General features: G+C 41.2%; 2 protein-coding genes across 2 annotated transcripts in view; one reads left to right on the top strand and one right to left on the bottom strand.

Moving 5' to 3' along the window:
- The window catches only part of atp13a3 (ATPase 13A3), a 61,067-nt gene extending 57,292 nt beyond the window's left edge, over positions 1 to 3,775 (top strand). The window contains 7 exon segments of the mRNA XM_064934927.1: positions 388 to 565; positions 865 to 1,043; positions 1,227 to 1,315; positions 1,481 to 1,561; positions 2,570 to 2,662; positions 3,475 to 3,595; positions 3,598 to 3,775. Coding sequence (XP_064790999.1) covers positions 388 to 565; positions 865 to 1,043; positions 1,227 to 1,315; positions 1,481 to 1,561; positions 2,570 to 2,662; positions 3,475 to 3,595; positions 3,598 to 3,686 — 830 coding nt within the window. The 3' untranslated portion in view covers positions 3,687 to 3,775.
- A 6,072-nt stretch (positions 3,776 to 9,847) lies between these two features.
- Positions 9,848 to 16,769, bottom strand: LOC135512676 (small conductance calcium-activated potassium channel protein 2-like). Its single transcript, XM_064934933.1, has 4 exons — positions 16,708 to 16,769; positions 14,210 to 14,337; positions 14,008 to 14,077; positions 9,848 to 13,923 (listed from the first exon to the last, which is right to left on the bottom strand). Exons 3-4 carry the CDS (start codon positions 14,050 to 14,052, stop codon positions 13,630 to 13,632), a joined length of 339 nt encoding a protein of 112 aa, XP_064791005.1. The 5' UTR covers positions 14,053 to 14,077; positions 14,210 to 14,337; positions 16,708 to 16,769; the 3' UTR covers positions 9,848 to 13,629.
- Between the last annotated feature and the right edge of the window lie 2,282 nt (positions 16,770 to 19,051).

The following is a 19,051-nucleotide window of genomic DNA, read 5'->3' as shown; positions in this document are numbered from 1 at the left end:
GACACTTTTATTGCGATTTAATTTGGTTTTTAGAAACTTACCCCACCAGCAATAGACTTCCTCATTGCTCGTTCTGCAGTATGGGAGTCACGGATAAATATGAACAAAGTCTACAAAAACACCCAAATACTTTATTTTAGAAACGGCAAAGCTCTCAGTAGAGTGATGCAGGTCTTTAGATGTTGGTAAGTTTCTATAAACCAGGTGAAATTTTTGAAAATTGAGATTTGTTAGAAATAAAAGTGAACTTGTCCTTTTAAATTAAATGTTTGATCTACTACCAGCTTCGCTGGGTTTGTACTTCACTCTCTCTACCCATCCTACCTTCCGGTTCCTTATTTATTTCCCTGTGTCTTTGTCATTGTCTCTCCCACCTTCTCTGTCCAGTGTCTCTGAACCCAGCGTGGAAGGAGCTGGTGTCGAGGCGTCCCCCCTCAGGTCTGATCTCAGGCCCTCTGCTGTTCTCCGTACTGACTCAGATCCTCATCTGTCTGGGCTTCCAGACCATCGCTTTCCTCTGGGTCCGACACCAGGCCTGGTACGACATCTGGACGCCAGAGTCCGAGTGAGTCCAAGTTCAACCCCCAAGCTAACTACTTGACCTATTCAAAACACAACATTGGAGGGACAGCAGTAAGGATGTAAAATCACCAATTCACACCAATAACCTGTAACAATACACCAATGGACCAACGAGACGACACTACCAGACTCAAAACAAACCAATAAGCCATATACCGTGAATGTCTTATTGTATACCATTACTGCAAACAGTAGGGACGTCGCCAGTCAACCTTTGACTTGTAAAACTGCTTCCCGATATACATATGACTGTGTGTGCATCTCTGTTCTCTCCTCTCCCAGTGCCTGCAACTCGTCCCCCCATGCCAACTTCTCCCCGAAGCACAACTCCTCTGAGGACGACCACAACATCAAGAACTACGAGAACACCTCCCTGTTCTACGTCTCCTCCTTCCAGTACCTCATCGTGGCCATCGTCTTCTCCAAGGGGAAGCCCTTCAGACAGCCCAGCTATAAAAACTGTGAGGACCAACGTTCCCACGTATTCGCCTGAAAATCGGCTAACAGTATAAAAGTTTGTTTTGTTTTTTAAGTGTTGGATCCAAAATCAAGTTAGGGTTTGAGATTGGTTGGAAATGCAATTTTATTTCAAGTGTGACTGACCTATGTTTGCTTAGTTGTTCTGTCCGTCTCTTTCTCTGCAGGGCCCTTCGTGGTGTCATGTATTGGCTTGTACATATTTCTGTTCTTCATCATGTTCTACCCTGTGTCTGCTATCGATGAATTCCTAGAGGTGAGTGGGCATCAACCAGGAGAGACGAGCTTCATATAGATATTAGCCTCAAGCTTCGGTTGAATTGGGTCCTATAGTAATGACTTTGTGAATTAACAATGGCGTTGCTTCACTTTTCTTGTTTAAATGTGCTCTTGAGTATATGTTCCTCTCCCTCCTGTCTAGATTGTATGTGTTCCATTTGAATGGAGAATCGCTCTGTTCTTCATCATCGTAGTCAATGCAGCCGTGTCTGTCTTGGCAGAGGTAAGACACACACATTAAACTGTCCAATTTGCAGTATTCTGGGCTCTCTTTACACCATGTTACATAGGTATTTTTCGCATGTACAGTTTTTTTGTTTTGTCAGTGTTGACGTCATCAATGTTGTCGTCATCATCAGTGTTTTGATGAAGGTGCATAGGTTGTCACGTGGTGTTCGATTGTGCGTTGACTCTGACCTACTGTCGGAGAGTGTTAAAGGATGAAGTGGAGGGCTGAGCTGTGATGTACCATTTGACTATCTTTTCAGTATGAAAAAGACAGAAACTGCCTCGTCTTTCATTGACGTAACCAACTGAAAATGCCCTCTTGTAACTTGAGCGGGGACACTCACACAATTCCTCCCTTTCTTTAAATCCAACCGGTCATTACCACAGTGACGGCCACGCTGTAAACCACTCAGCGCATTAAATCTAATGGGAGGTTGGTTACACACCCAGGCTCTGCTCTTTCTCAATCTCCAAGCGTAGACAAGTGGCAGAAAATGATGACCTAGAGCTGTGTGGCCCAATGATAGAGATGGATCACTGATGATTTACTATTAGAAAATGCCCCTGGCTTGCCCTGCGCAGTAGAGCAGTTCTCTCTCCCTGCTCTTGAGCCTCCCACACACAGCTTAGCAGTGACACAAGATGGAGGTCTCGCCAAAGCTGCCAACCTCCCACACACCAACCAATGACACTCAATGGATAATCACCAGGAACAGATCCCTGTCTCACAACAAAATCCACTTTTAAAAAGCACCATCCTGTTGTAGATGACACCCTCTTTCTCATTGTATTTATTGTCTTTGTTTATGTTAAGAATAACTCCTTTTGCCTCTACTCACGACTAACGCACAGAGCTGAAATCACCTCAAATGTCCTTTCAGTAGTTTGACTATACAAAACACAAATGAGGATGGACAAAATCTGCTTGAGAAAAGCTGTGTGATCAAGTAGCCACTCTGCTCTTTGTAATTTTTTCCCGCCCACTGCGCCTATTATTCCATAGACCCTCGTCCTTGACGTCGTCTTATGGAAGCTTGTGTTCAGCCGAGACAAGCAGGGCAGCTATGGCACCACCCCCGCCACCCCGACAACACAGGTTGGGAAATCTGACACTCCTCTTCCACCGTTGCTTTTAATCTCCCCTGGTGACCCCCCCCCTTCTTTCTCTCCTTTCTTTCTCTATCACCCAGCACTCTTATTATATAACATACCCAAACCTTGCATGTGTGGACCTTATTGTTCTCTGACCCTCTTTCACCCCATGGTGGGTTGTCTGTGTTATTACTCTGGGAGCACGATTCCTTCCTGTATTTAATACCCCCAGCAGTAGTACAGTATTGGCTCCAGTAAGCGCCTCCCGCTGCATGCGCCATCAAAGCGTCCTCTGTTAGCTCCTAACAGTGTGAGTGAAAACCACATGGTCTAGGTCAGGTACAGTATCCACTGCAGGCTAGCTGAGAAGGGTATGTCTCCCACCCATGGTGTCACTCTTGATCCCACCCATGGTGTCACAAATTATCCTAAGTAACTTCTCTGTTGCACTGCTTATTTTGAGGTAATTCTCGGCAGAAAAACGACAATCCCCCAAACGTATTGCCAGCCATGCTTGACTTCATTTGAATGACCTAATAACTTATTCTGTTGAAATTATAGAATTTTTCACAACAGTTAAAAACCATAATAAAACAGTGTATGCATGATGCAATAGTGAACCAATCTGAATACCATCACTACCTTTTTAGGTTATATAGCGCATGTGAGATCATTCTACCTTCTAAAGGCACAGAAATACAAAAGACAATTGGGAAGACAATGAATGAGGAAACATATCCACAGAGGAAAAAAATATTCATTAAGTTTTCTTTGCCCTTTTCCCTCCTCTTGTTGTTGTTATCGTGCGGTTTCCAGGGTGGCATAGACTTCTGGGGACCCAAGTGTCTGTCGTGGCTGTGCTGCCGGCAGAGGAAGGTACCCAAGGCACTCTACATGCACCTGGCCCAGGAGCTGAGCGTGGACCCCGACTGGCCCCCAAACCCACCACCACCACCGAAGCCAATCCCCCACCGCCCGGCAACACCCCAGAAAACTGCTCCTCCTGCCAGATCATGGCCGATTCCTAGCACCCCCCCGCCCCCGATCTTGCTAAAGCAGATATACATACACGACCAAAAGGACAAACTGTTGTCTATGAAAAGGACGAGGCGAAAGACTATGAAAGATGGGGTGATGGTTAAAATTTGTTTGTGGGATGGACAAATGGGAGTGTCCAGGTGTCTGGTCTCTCCATGCTCTTTGCTGCTCAGATCCATCAGTGTTCAGAACCTGGCAAGTCTACATAAACCCCACCAACCAAACCCCTCAACCTGCCACCACCCCCTGGTCTACAAAGGTTTGTCTACTACACAAATACATCCCAAGGATAGTTTACTCCAGCGATTCTCAACTGGTGGGTCGCAACCCAAATTTGGGTCACGGGTGGTTTGAATAGGTCGCAGTTGTCTGGACTTAAACGACTAAAACCAGTTAGAAAGTGATTAAATAATGTAATCTGACCTATTTTTCTTCAATCACTATTTTCAATATAGAGCTAATTAGCAGCGCTATGTTAGTTGATTTTGTGGTCTCAAACCAGTGAGTTTATTAACATACATTTTTCCAGATTGCATTGCTAATTTTCTTTGCGATGCAAATACACTATATGACCAAAGGTATGTGGACACCTGCTTGTCAAACATCTCATTCCAAAATCATGGGCATTAATATTGAGTCGGTGCCCCCTTTGCTGCTACAACAGCCTCCACTCTTCTGGGAAGTCTTTCCACTAGATGTTGGAACATTGCTGCCAGGATTTGCTCCATTCATACACAAGCATTAGTGAGGTCAGGCACTGATGTTGGGCAATTAAGTCTGGATCACAAAGGTACTCAATGGTGTTGAGGTCAGGGCTCTATGCAGGCCAGTCAAGTTCTTCCACACCAATCTCAACAAACAATTTCTGTATGGACCTTGATTTGTGCACAGGGGCATTGTCATGCTATAACAGTGAAGGACCTTCCCCAAACTGTTGCCACAAAGTTGGAAGCACAGAATCGTCTAGAATGTCATTGTATGCTGTAATGTTAAGATTTCCCTTCACTGGAACTAAGGGGCCTAGCCCGAACCATGAAAAACAGTGCCAGACCATTATTCCTCTTCCAACAATCTTTACAGTTGGCACTATGCATTGGGGCAGGTAGCGTTCTCCTGGAATCCGCCAAACACAGATTTGTCCTTCGGACTGCCAGATGATGAAGCGTGATTAATCACTTCAGAGAACGCATTTCCACTGGTTCAGAGTCCATTGGCGGCGAGCTTTACACCACTTTAGCCAACGCTTGGCAATCTTAGGCTTGAGTGCGGCTGCTCGGCCATGGAAACCCATTTCATTAAGCTCCTGACGTTACTTCCAATGGCAGTTTGGAACTTGGCAGTGAGTGTTGCAACCGAGGACAGATGATTTTTACGCGCTTCCGTACTCGGCGATCCCGTTCTGTGAGCTTGTGTGGCCTACCACTTCGCGGGTGAGCCTAGACGTTTCCACTTCAAAATAACAGCACTTACAGTTGACCGGGGCAGCTCTAGCAGGGCATAAATTTGATGAACTGACTAGTTGGAAAGGTGGCATCCTGTGACAGGGCCATGTTGAAGGTCACTGAGCTCTTTAGTAAGGCCAATCTACTGCCAATGTTTGTCTATGGAGATTGCATGGCGGTGTGCTCGATTTTATACACCTGTCAGCAACGGGTGTGACTGAAATGGCCGAATCCACTAATTTGAAGGGGTGTCCACATACCTGTGTGTATATATAGTGTATCAAATCGCGACTCAGCCAACCTGGTTTAATTTGTGTCTGGGGCAAAACCAGTTGAGAACCACTGGTCTACTCTATATCCACTCCCCTTCTCCTCACCCGGTCTACCTGCAGTCCAATAGTCCTTGGTGTCAACAGGCTGGGTCCTGTGGCAGAGTCAGACCCCGTGCTGAAATATGCAGCAACCGAACACACTCCAATCTTAGTTCTTATTTCTACAGTTGTAGTTGCTGCTGCCGTGATTCCTAAAGAGGCTCAAGATCTTCTCCCATTGCTTTTGTTTGTAAGCAGCCACCAGACATCTCCACTAAGGTGGTTATCATCATACAGGAGACTTGAAGCATGGATGTGCATGAACCCAGCTCCATATAGCCATTGTTACATGGTGGTTGGAACACTACTGCTTACCCAACATTACTGTAATCTTATTATTGCTGAACCAGAACCTTTTTGTATTATGAAACAGTATGTGCGCAGAAGAGGCAGCATGCAAACGGCTTGGAATCCTGTGTAGCAGCAACACACCCCCCCCGCACGTAGAAACCATCCATAGGCGAATAGACTTGCAAAATCGTGTCAAACTGGCCAAACATGGGCTAGCATTGCTCCTCATAAAAACTGTCTTAGGAAGGAAAAAACAATTATCCTGTATTGCATTTCTTCCCAAGGAAGAAGAAACAAGGTATGATAATGGCATTGTGAAATTCATTAGCTAGCTGTATGCTCTCCATACAGCCGTGCAACTGGCAACACACACTGTACTACCTATACACACTGCGCAATAGCCATAATAGCATGCATGTATAACCACTGCACAGTCAAAAGAGAAATCAAAGGGCTAATACTCATTGTCCATGAGAGGAAGCTGCTGGGTGGAGATCTAGGATGACGGGCTCAAATCAAATACAATCTAATTTCATTTGTCACATGCTTCGTAAACAACCGGTGTAGACTGAGTGAAATTATTACTTCTGGGTCCTTTTCCAACAATGCAGAGTTAAAGATAAAAAATAATTACAATAGAAATACTAACAAGGAATAAATACGAATAACAAGTAACAAAACATTGCTATGTTCAGGAAGTACCGTGCTGGAGTAAAAGGTAATTGAGGTCGATATGCACATCAAGTAGGTGTAAAGTGACTAGGCAACAAGATAAGACCGTAGCAGCAGAGTATGTGGTGTGTGTGTGTGGCATCAGTATGCATGTGTGCCTGAGTTTGTGGGTGTGTGAGTGTGTAGGTAGATTGCAGTGTGTGTGCATAGAGTTAGTGCAGAAAAGGGTCAATGCCGGAAGTCCAGGTAGCCATTTCCTTATCTATTTACCAGTCTTGTTTAGCAGTAGTGCTAAGCAATTAGTGTTTTTTTGGAGGTTGTTTCGGTTCGATTATTAAAAAATAATCACGGTTTTAGGTTGCGATTATTTGGGTTAAATGCTGCCCATTTACTGCTGATCACTTATTAACCATTTATTCACATTACTTTAATATAAAATATATTTGTGTATTACATTTTGTTTTATTTGATGACTATTTCATTACAAGTCATCATCTCATGTCTATAGAGCTGCTGTCTGACAAAATCACTTCTGTAGCTCGTCAAAGTAAATAATACTTATGACTGCTGAATAACAACGATCAATCACTTTGATCATGTATTTTCTGGTAGAGATACCTCGCGAAGCAACAGCTGCTCTTGTCACCTCACGATCGTGCATTCTTGTCTCTTCCTGTAGCAGGCGTAAAAGAAACATAGACCGGACAAGTAGATGCGCAATGGATTATGGTCATTGTAGTTCATTAACGTGTTATATGCACTAAACTATGTAGAATACTGGCCATGTTGGAAACTACATCGCACAGTTCAGGCCGGATCTGATTTATCTCGAGAGAAACTGTAGAATGTGCTCATTGAGCATACAGAAAAAAAATAACAGAATGGAATTCAAATAATTGAACCAACTTCAGCCAATTAGTTGCTTAAAACAACAAAAAACTTAATTGCTCAGCTATATTTAGCGGCCTTATGGCTTGGGGGTAGACGCTGTACAGGGTCCTGTTGGTTCCAGACTTGATGCACACTGGCACTGCTTGCTGTGAGGTAGCAGAGAGAACAGTCTAAAACATGTGAGGGAAAAGTCTGAACGTGCTTGATACCATTTAATTCTAATTCCATTACAATGAGCCAATCCTATACCTCTGCCACCATTGTTGTCCATATACTCGAAGATACAGTACACAAACATGCACACTCGCATACACACACACGCATACACACACACACACACTCTCTCACACACACACACACTCTGTCGCGATTCATATATTCTCAACAGCTAAATTGGTTCACATTATTTCATAACATAAAATGTACTGTGTGCATTGCTGTTCACCATATTGTAGATGTCATTTTCTGCCGGTCAGGTGTGTACTATAAGCCAGTCTTTCTCCTCATAGTAGCAGATCAGGTATCGTCAGAGATCCTAGTTTGTGTTCATCCAAAATGTGTTTCAGAATTGTCAGAAACACGGTACTGAGAGATACCGCTAGAATGCTAGTTCAAATCAAAAATAATTTTAGACAGAATGACATGTTAAGGCAGTGCTAACTTATTCTGTTTTTTTCTGCATCAATCACTTTTGTTTATTTTTTAAGATTCATATTTAAATTTCAAGAATAACAAACGGTTGTTACTTACAATGTCCTAGTTATACATAAATACCAGATCAACTCTTACAGATCTCTATTGTAATGTTAATGATTTCCTGTGTGTTGGTAATATGGCAAGTCCTACGGGCCCTAGTTTTGTCGCACCAGGACTACTGCTCAGTCGTGGTCAGGTGCCACAAAAAAGGACTTAGGAAAATTGCAACTGGTTCAGAACAGGGCAGCACGGCTGGCCCTTGGATATACACAGAGAGCTAATATTAATAATATGCATGTCAAACTCTCCTGGCTCAAAGTGGAGGAGAACATGCTTGTATTTGAATGCACCAAGCTGTCTGTTTGAACTACTGGTGCACAACTCAGACACCCATGCATACCCCACAAGACATGACACGAGGTCTCATCACAGTCCCCAAGTCCAGAACAGGCTATGGAAGGCGCACAGTACTAAATAGAGCCATGACTACATGGAACTCTATTCCACGTCAAGCAACTCATGCATGCAGTCAAATTAGATTTAAAAAACAGATTAAAAAAAACACCTTATGGAACAGTGGGGACTATGAAGCAACACAAACATAGGTGCATACACACGTACACATGGATTTTGTACTGTATATATGTGGTAGTGGTGGAGTAGGGGGCTGAGGGCACACAGTCTGAATGTATTGTAATGTTTTTAAAATTGTATAAACTGCCTTAATTTTGCTGGACCCCAGGAAGAGTAGCTGGCAGCAGCTAATGGGGATCCATAATAAATACAAAATATGATAAAGGTGTATACAATGCACACTAAAGAACATTTTCCAGAAATACCGGTCATTGATTGACGATATAACCAGGGGCAATAGTACATCCTTATGTGCCAATTCACATGTCTAAACCAACTCTATGATTGAATCCAGTTTGGCTTTTAGTAAGGGTATTTTTACTAAATGTTTCTGAAGAATTATTCATGTTGGTTATTGTTATTTTCTTCTGTTCAGAGGATCTTTCCTAAATATCTGTTGAAGACTCCAATTATTTTATTTAAATGTGGCATTTAGTTCAATTCAAAATCAAATGTTAGTTTTGTTGAATGATTATATAAAGCAAACCATACTTTGTCTTTCCCAAAGAGTAAAGAACATTTTAATCAATGTTCAAATGGTTGTAAACAAGTAATATCTGTTTCCAGATCGGTCCAAAAAGCCGAAATCCAAATTAGACTGGAATATTATGTGTACATTTACAGTATTTGTGTGTTAAAATGTAGCTTAAATATTGTTTAGAGATGTGCTTGAAGTCTGTATTTTTCATTCATCTAAGGGCTGTAGTGTTGCTTTCGACTCTATTTGTGGTACTGTTTTGTCACGATCAGTTGTCTGTACACTTTTTCTTTTCTTTTTTTACCGGAACTGCAACGCTGTGTTCATCTTTCTGAATTAGACATGATTCTATTGGGCATTTCTATAATTATTATTTAAGCCAATGATGAGGTGCGATTGTCTAGGGCCAGAAGTTATTTCTGACTTTGTGACCTAACCAGGAAAAACTGGGCTGTAGTTATACTTTTAAAGCCTGGAATGTTGCTTGGTGAGGTGTGAAACTCCTTGCCCTACGACCAATATCTAGTCATGTGAGGAATATATCTTGTCAGTACTCTGAAAACAGTTACTATTAATCTAATGATTGAAATAAGGGATTCCATATAATATCCAGTGCCCTCAAAGTCCCACCCCTTTACTTCTACACACAATACCCCATAATGTAAAATGTTGTTTTTTTTTAGAATTTATTTGACAAATTAATTAAAAATGAAAATCTGAAATGTCTTGAGTCAACTATTCAACCCATTTCATATGGCAAGCCTAAATACGTACAGGAGTACAAATGTGCTTAAGTTGCATGCAATAATAGTTGTTAACATTATTGTTGAATGACTACCCCACACATACAATTATCTGGAAGGTCCCTCAGTTCAAAAGTCATTTTCAAGCACAGATTCAACAACAAAGACCAGGGAGGTTTTCCAATGCCTCGCAAAAAAGGGCACCTATTGGTAGAAAACAAAAAGCAGACAATATTTGAGGGTGGTGAAGTTATTAATTACACTTTGGATGTATAAATACACCCAGTCACTACAAAGATGCAGGTGTTCTTCCTATCTCTGTAGCCGGAGAGGAAGGAAACCGCTCGGGGATTTCGCCATGAGACCAATACTGATTTTTAAAATTGTGAGTTTAATGACTGTGATGGGAGAAACCTGAGGATGGATCAACAACATTGTAGTTACCCAACAATACTAACTTAATTGACAGAGTGAAAAGAAGGAAGCCTGTACAGAATAAAAACATTCAAAAACATACATCCTGTTTGCAACAAGGCACTGAAGCAATACTGCAAAACACTTGGTAAAGAACGTTTTGACCTATATACAAAGTGTTTTGTTTGACGCAAATCCAGCACATCACTGAGTACCACACTTCATATTTTCAAGCATGGTGGTGGCTGCATCATGTTAGGGTATGCTTGTCATTGGTGAAGACCAGGGAGTTAATTAGGATCAAGATAAATGAACTAGAGCTAAGCACAGGCAAAATCCTAGAGGAAAACCTGATTTGCTTTCCTGGGAGACAAATTCACCTGTCGACAATAACCTAAAAAAACAAAGCCAAATATACACTGCAGTTGCTTACCAAGACAACATTGAATGTTCCTCATTACAGTTTTGACTTAAATCTGCTTGAAAGTCTGTGGCAGGACTTGAAAATGGCTGTCCAGCAATCATCAACAACCAATTTGACAGAGCTTGAAGAATTTTAAATGGCATAATAGGCTAATATTGTACAAGCCAGGTATGCAAAGCTCTTAGACTTACCCCAAAACACTCACAGATGTAATTGCTGCCGAAGGTGATTCTAACGTATTGAATACTTATCTAATCAATAAATATTTGTTATATAAATATATTATTTTTCTTCTACTTTGACAGAGTATTGTGTGTGGATCGTTGACCAAAAACTCTCACTCCAGCAAAAATGTGTAAAAAGTAAATGGGTGTGAATACTTTCCGAAGGCATTGTATTGGCACCTCAGTTTGACAAATATTGTTTCTGGGCAGAAATATTCTGACAATCTTTAGTTGAATGTTCGTTTTCACTAGCACCTGGCACCTAAAATATTTTTATACACAGTCTGTATGTAAAATCATAATGTACAGGCTGAAGAGTGTGCATTGCTGTGGATATCACAACCCCTCTCCTCTAGAGACGATTGTTTTGCTGCTAGGGGAATGATTCTCTCAACAGTCATAACCATGCACCTTAATGCTTCAACTTTGAATCAATAATGATAACCCTAAAACTTACAAATTGTTTTTCTGATAAATCATATTTGACCCAGATATGGCTATATCATAGCAATGAAGTGTATGCTGAAACTCTATGCTCTTAAAAGGTACATTATACCGGTTGTTGACATCTGTAATCACCTGTTTTTTTTTTATTAAGTGTTTGAAACGAACCATTGAGGCATTTAGAACATATCAGCCACTGAGTCTGTAGAACTTCCAGTGGAATTGTTTCCTCAGGGAAATGTGTGTATTTGTTACGTATAGAGAATTATAATAAAGTTAATACCTAACTGAATGCAAAACAAAGCCTGTTGGTTAACATTTTATTACAATTTTCTATGTCTTTGTTTGTAGATTGTTGCCACAAAATCTAATCTCCCAACCCTCAGTAAGATTCTTCTCTGGAAATGTTTTTGTTTTTTGTTGCAGAGATGTAGATTGCTTGTAATTTATATATATTTTTTCTTTACTAAGGATTGTTTCTAATTTCTTTAGATTTCTTTTGATTGTCTTTTCAATAAATGTGGTCTTCAAAAAACATGTTTGACTACTTTATAGTAAAACAAAAAAATTATATGGAAAATTTAGGCCGGGATTTAATCCAATCGCGCTTTGTCGACAATGTGCCATTTACAGGTAGTTTGCGATTGAGCGGACATATGCAGCATCTACCATGAACGCAGAATGTTCTTATTATACCTCTGTGATGCGGTTCCGTGAATGCAGGAACACATGCGCCTTTAAAAGGTATGTTTCTGACAAAGCGCAATCGCATTGAATCCCGGCCATAATAGAGCCCCACAGTGTGTCAGAGTACCCACAAAACCTAGTGGTCTAACAAGAAAATGGTTCCAATTGTTTTACCAACATTCATTTTTCCCATGCAAACTACAAATCCCTGCAAGCGGGTATTGTCCAATATAAAACTTGCACAAGACAGTTTACAGATTGTCCATTTTTAAAGAAATGTAGCCTATTTATCCATTACTACATTTAGCAAACATTACATTGTTATTAATCCAGAGATTCTTACCTTTGCCTCAATTCGGCAGTCTCGTCCAGATCATTACGGCATTTGTAGTTATTTTATAATAGCCACATTAGCAGCTAATTAGCTTTTAATTTTGGGGAGGTAAATACAGACAAATATATTGTCACCTTGTCCTAGAGAGATTTACATGGTTATCAAAATGTCACGCCAGGGTAAGCCTGCATGGAACACAACCCTAATTTGAAGTTTTCTCAAATCAACTATGGGGAAAATGTAATGGTGGAAAAAACAATTGGAACCATTTCCCTGTTTGACCACTAGGTATTATGACTCTTGGTACTCTCTCTAACCCTAACCCTAACCCACATTTAGCTGACAAATGCATATGTGGCTTTTCATTGCTTTTGTTTAGACGGTGTCAGATGTGTAATGTTCGACCTGTCAAATCTACAAGCCGCTCTTGACGTTATCTATCGCGGACATTGCCATGGAATGAACTGAGTAGAAATTCCATGCAACTGTTATAAGTTCAAACACTGGAATGTGTGATGTAATGTACACCGATTTAGTCTGATAAATCCTTGATATTTAATCATTTTAAATGTAATTGTCATTATTTCTATATAGCCTGCAGTTTCTCGTTCTAAACTTCTAAAGCGGGTGTGGTTTCATGACTACTACAAAAGCAGCTCACTGATTTGACAGCTATAATGCAGGTGGTTACACCACAGACAAAAGGGGAAACCCAGACACGTCACGGGGTATAAATCTGAAGCATCGTTTAGAACTTAATGAGACAGCCCCAAGTTTTGCCAAATTATGTTGTCTGGTCTTTGGTGTCCCAACGCAGGTAACGTAGCGGGAAATAGTTAGGGTGGCTAATACGGGGGCAGCATTAGCCGCCCTAGCACGATGGTGTAATGAGATTTTATTAAGACTAGCATTTTTCCCTTTTTGGGGGGGACTGCACAAAAAAGTGACTTTTTCCTAAAATGCCACCGTTATTCAAGAATGGCCCAGGTACACAGACTGGCAATCCAGGATTTTGAAGAAAACAAACCGTCCGCCCGCTACTACTTTTAGTAAACAGCTGAGGGATGGGGCTGGAGAGATATAACCATGCTCAAATGCATTGTCAGAGGATAGAATGCCCCTGTCCCATGGGTAGTATGAAATACACAATTAAATAAATCCATTTAATGTCACAATCGTGGCAATGTGGCTAGGCTGTCAGCTGTAAGGTATGGTCGGTCTGTGGTGCAGTGGAAAGGGACCGTTGGCACCTAGCGGGAACCCAGTGAAGCTCAGATTCCGACGAGGCTTTCCGTACACGGTGGGCCAAGCCATCCAGGAAGTCCTTGTGCTGCTGTGTGACCGCTTGGGAGAGCAGGCTGGGTAGGGCCTGCAGATTGACTAGGATGGAGTCCAGTTTGTCGTCCAAACTACCAATCCTCCTATCCAGCTCCTCGCTGCGCAGCTGCAGGTCAGACACCAGGTCGTACATCATGTTCTGAGTCTGTGGCGCAAAAACAGTGTTAAACTTGTGATCGGTGTTTAGAAATAAATATATAAATTAAATATGATGATCATGAAGGTGCACCTTGGCTAGATCCACAAGTGTGTTAGCCTGGTCGGTGAGTTTCATCTGTTCCAGTTTGACTCTGCGCAGTCTAGGGGAAAGTGAAGTGGAAGTGAGTTATGGAGGGCAAAGGTAAGGGGTAAGATGGGCTGCATAACATACTCACAGATATACGCACATCAGCTATTTATTTAACAATGGTTTGAAAAGGCACACTACTTACTGGTGAATGGCTTGCAGAAATTTGCGCTGATGTTTGCGTACCCTGGCGTGATCGATCTTCTTGACTAACTTGGTGTGTTTGTAGATAAGCCATGTCTCTCTGAGTACATTGGCAGCTGTGTTTTTCACCTGTAGGGAACATTCCAGAAAGCATCAATGTTTTGGTACAGTCCTATGATGGTATCTAGCCCGTAGCATGGGACTTGGGCCGGGATTCAAGCTGATCGCGCTTTGTCGGCAATAAACCTTTTAAAGAAAAGGCCATATCTCTATCCAGTGTCTGTTATTTGCCCATCTCTTAATCTTTTCTTTTTACTGGCCAGGCAGAGATATGGCTTTTTCTTTGCAACTCTGCCTAGAAGGCCAGCATCCCAGAGTCGCCTCTTCACTGTTGATGTTGAGACTGGTGTTTTGCGAGTACTATTAAATGAAGCTGCCAATTGAGGACTTGTGAAGCGTCTGTTTCTCAATGTACTTGTCCTCTTGCTCAGTTGTGCACCGGGGCCTCCCACCCCTTTTTCTATTCTGGTTAGAGCTAGTTTGTGCTGTTCTGTGAAGGGAGTAGTACCCAGTGTTGTACCAGATCTTCAGTTTCTTGGCATTTTCTCGCATGGAATAGCCTTCATTTCTCAGAACAAAAATAGACTAACGAGTTTCCGAAGAAAGTTATTTGTTTCTGGCCATTTTGAGCCTGTACTCGAACCCACAAATGCTGATGCTCCAGATACTCAACTAGTCTAAAGAAGGACAGTTTTTTTGTTGCTTCTTTCCACTAATTTGAAGGGGTGTCCACATACCTGTGTGTATATATAGTGTATCAAATCGCGACTGAGCCAACCTGGTTTAATTTGTGTCTGGGGCAAAACCAGTTGAGAACCACTGGTCTACTCTATATCCACTCCCCTTCTCCTCACCCGGTCTACCTGCAGTCCAATAGTCCTTGGTGTCAACAGGCTGGGTCCTGTGGCAGAGTCAGACCCCGTGCTGAAATATGCAGCAACCGAACACACTCCAATCTTAGTTCTTATTTCTACAGTTGTAGTTGCTGCTGCCGTGATTCCTAAAGAGGCTCAAGATCTTCTCCCATTGCTTTTGTTTGTAAGCAGCCACCAGACATCTCCACTAAGGTGGTTATCATCATACAGGAGACTCGAAGCATGGATGTGCATGAACCCAGCTCCATATAGCCATTGTTACATGGTGGTTGGAACACTACTGCTTACCCAACATTACTGTAATCTTATTATTGCTGAACCAGAACCTTTTTGTATTATGAAACAGTATGTGCGCAGAAAAGGCAGCATGCAAACGGCTTGGAATCCTGTGTAGCAGCAACACACACACCCCCCCCCCCCGCATGTAGAAACCATCCATAGGCGAATAGACTTGCAAAATCGTGTCAAACTGGCCAAACATGGGCTAGCATTGCTCCTCATAAAAACTGTCTTAGGAAGGAAATAACAATTATCCTGTATTGCATTTCTTCCCAAGGAAGAAGAAACAAGGTATGATAATGGCATTGTGAAATTCATTAGCTAGCTGTATGCTCTCCATACAGCCGTGCAACTGGCAACACACACTGTACTACCGATACACACTGCGCAATAGCCATAATAGCATGCATGTATAACCACTGCACAGTCAAAAGAGAAATCAAAGGGCTAATACTCATTGTCCATGAGAGGAAGCTGCTGGGTGGAGATCTAGGATGACGGGCTCAAATCAAATACAATCTCATTTCATTTGTCACATGCTTCGTAAACAACCGGTGTAGACTGAGTGAAATTATTACTTCTGGGTCCTTTTCCAACAATGCAGAGTTAAAGATAAAAAATAATTACAATAGAAATACTAACAAGGAATAAATACGAATAACAAGTAACAAAACATTGCTATGTTCAGGAAGTACCGTGCAGGAGTAAAAGGTAATTGAGGTCGATATGCACATCAAGTAGGTGTAAAGTGACTAGGCAACAAGATAAGACCGTAGCAGCAGAGTATGTGGTGTGTGTGTGTGGCATCAGTATGCATGTGTGCCTGAGTTTGTGGGTGTGTGAGTGTGTAGGTAGATTGCAGTGTGTGTGCATAGAGTTAGTGCAGAAAAGGGTCAATGCCGGAAGTCCAGTTAGCCATTTCCTTATCTATTTACCAGTCTTGTTTAGCAGTAGTGCTAAGCAATTAGTGTTTTTTTGGAGGTTGTTTCGGTTCGATTATTAAAAAATAATCACGGTTTTAGGTTGCGATTATTTGGGTTAAATGCTGCCCATTTACTGCTGATCACTTATTAACCATTTATTCACATTACTTTAATATAAAATATATTTCTGTGTATTACATTTTGTTTTATTTGATGACTATTTCATTACAAGTCATCATCTCATGTCTATAGAGCTGCTGTCTGACAAAATCACTTCTGTAGCTCGTCAAAGTAAATAATACTTATGACTGCTGAATAACAACGATCAATCACTTTGATCATGCATTTTCTGGTAGAGATACCTCGCGAAGCAACAGCTGCTCTTGTCACCTCACGATCGTGCATTCTTGTCTCTTCCTGTAGCAGGCGTAAAAGAAACATAGACCGGACAAGTAGATGCGCAATGGATTATGGTCATTGTAGTTCATTAACGTGTTATATGCACTAAACTATGTAGAATACTGGCCATGTTGGAAACTACATCGCACAGTTCAGGCCGGATCTGATTTATCTCGAGAGAAACTGTAGAATGTGCTCATTGAGCATACAGAAAAAAAATAACAGAATGGAATTCAAATAATTGAACCAACTTCAGCCAATTAGTTGCTTAAAACAACAAAAAACTTAATTGCTCAGCTATATTTAGCGGCCTTATGGCTTGGGGGTATACGCTGTACAGGGTCCTGTTGGTTCCAGACTTGATGCACACTGGCACTGCTTGCTGTGAGGTAGCAGAGAGAACAGTCTAAAACATGTGAGGGAAAAGTCTGAACGTGCTTGATACCATTTAATTCTAATTCCATTACAATGAGCCAATCCTATACCTCTGCCACCATTGTTGTCCATATACTCGAAGATACAGTACACAAACATGCACACTCGTATACACACACACGCATACACACACACACTCTCACACACACACACACTCTGTTGCGATTCATATATTCTCAACAGCTAAATTGGTTCACATTATTTCATAACATAAAATGTACTGTGTGCATTGCTGTCCACCCTCATGTGTTCACCATATTGTAGATGTCATTTTCTGCCGGTCAGGTGTGTACTATAAGCCAGTCTTTCTCCTCATAGTAGCAGATCAGGTATCGTCAGAGATCCTAGTTTGTGTTCATCCAAAATGTGTTTCAGAATTGTCAGAAACACGGTACTGAGAAATACCGCTAGAATGCTAGTTCAAATCAAAAATAATTTTAGACAGAATGACATGTTAAGGCAGTGTTAACTTATTCTGTTTTTTTCTGCATCAATCACTTTTGTTTATTTTTTAAGATTCATATTTAAATTTCAAGAATAACAAACGGTTGTTACTTACAATGTCCTAGTTATACATAATTACCAGATCAACTCTTACAGATCTCTATTGTAATGTTAATGATTTCCTGTGTGTTGGTAAATGGCAAGTCCTACGGGCCCTAGTTTTGTCGCACCAGGACTACTGCTCAGTCGTGGTCAGGTGCCACAAAAAAGGACTTAGGAAAATTGCAACTGGTTCAGAACAGGGCAGCACGGCTGGCCCTTGGATATACACAGAGAGCTAATATTAATAATATGCATGTCAAACTCTCCTGGCTCAAAGTGGAGGAGAACATGCTTGTATTTGAATGCACCAAGCTGTCTGTTTGAACTACTGGCGCACAACTCAGACACCCATGCATACCCCACAAGACATGACACGAGGTCTCGTCACAGTCCCCAAGTCCAGAACAGGCTATGGAAGGCGCACAGTACTAAATAGAGCCATGACTACATGGAACTCTATTCCACGTCAAGCAACTCATGCATGCAGTCAAATTAGATTTAAAAAACAGATTAAAAAAACACCTTATGGAACAGTGGGGACTATGAAGCAACACAAACATAGGTGCATACACACGTACACATGGATTTTGTACTGTATATATGTGGTAGTGGTGGAGTAGGGGGCTGAGGGCACACAGTCTGAATGTATTGTAATGTTTTTAAAATTGTATGAACTGCCTTAATTTTGCTGGACCCCAGGAAGAGTAGCTGGCAGCAGCTAATGGGGATCCATAATAAATACAAAATATGATAAAGGTGTATACAATGCACACTAAAGAGCATTTTCCAGAAATACCGGTCATTGATTGACGATATAACCAGGGGCAATGGTACATCCTTATGTGCCAATTCACATGTCTAAACCAACTCTATGATTGAATCCAGTTTGGCTTTTAGTAAGGGTATTTTTACTAAATGTTTCTGAAGAATTATTCATGTTGGTTATTGTTATTTTCTTCTGTTCAGGGGATCTTTCCTAAATATCTGTTGAAGACTCCAATTATTTTATTTAAATGTGGCATTTAGTTCAATTCAAAATCAAATGTTAGTTTTGTTGAATGATTATATAAAGCAAACCATACTTTGTCTTTCCCAAAGAGTAAAGAACATTTTAATCAATGTTCAAATGGTTGTAAACAAGTAATATCTGTTTCCAGATCGGTCCAAAAAGCCGTAATCCAAATTAGACTGGAATATTATGTGTACATTTACAGTATTTGTGTGTTAAAATGTAGCTTAAATATTGTTTAGAGATGTGCTTGAAGTCTGTATTTTTCATTCATCTAAGTGCTGTAGTGTTGCTTTCGACTCTATTTGTGGTACTGT

Source organism: Oncorhynchus masou, chromosome 24, assembly GCF_036934945.1.
Source record: "Oncorhynchus masou masou isolate Uvic2021 chromosome 24, UVic_Omas_1.1, whole genome shotgun sequence".
NCBI lineage: Eukaryota > Metazoa > Chordata > Actinopteri > Salmoniformes > Salmonidae > Oncorhynchus > Oncorhynchus masou.
The sequence above is the reverse complement of the archived record's forward strand: the minus strand, read 5'-3'. Positions and strand labels throughout refer to the sequence as shown.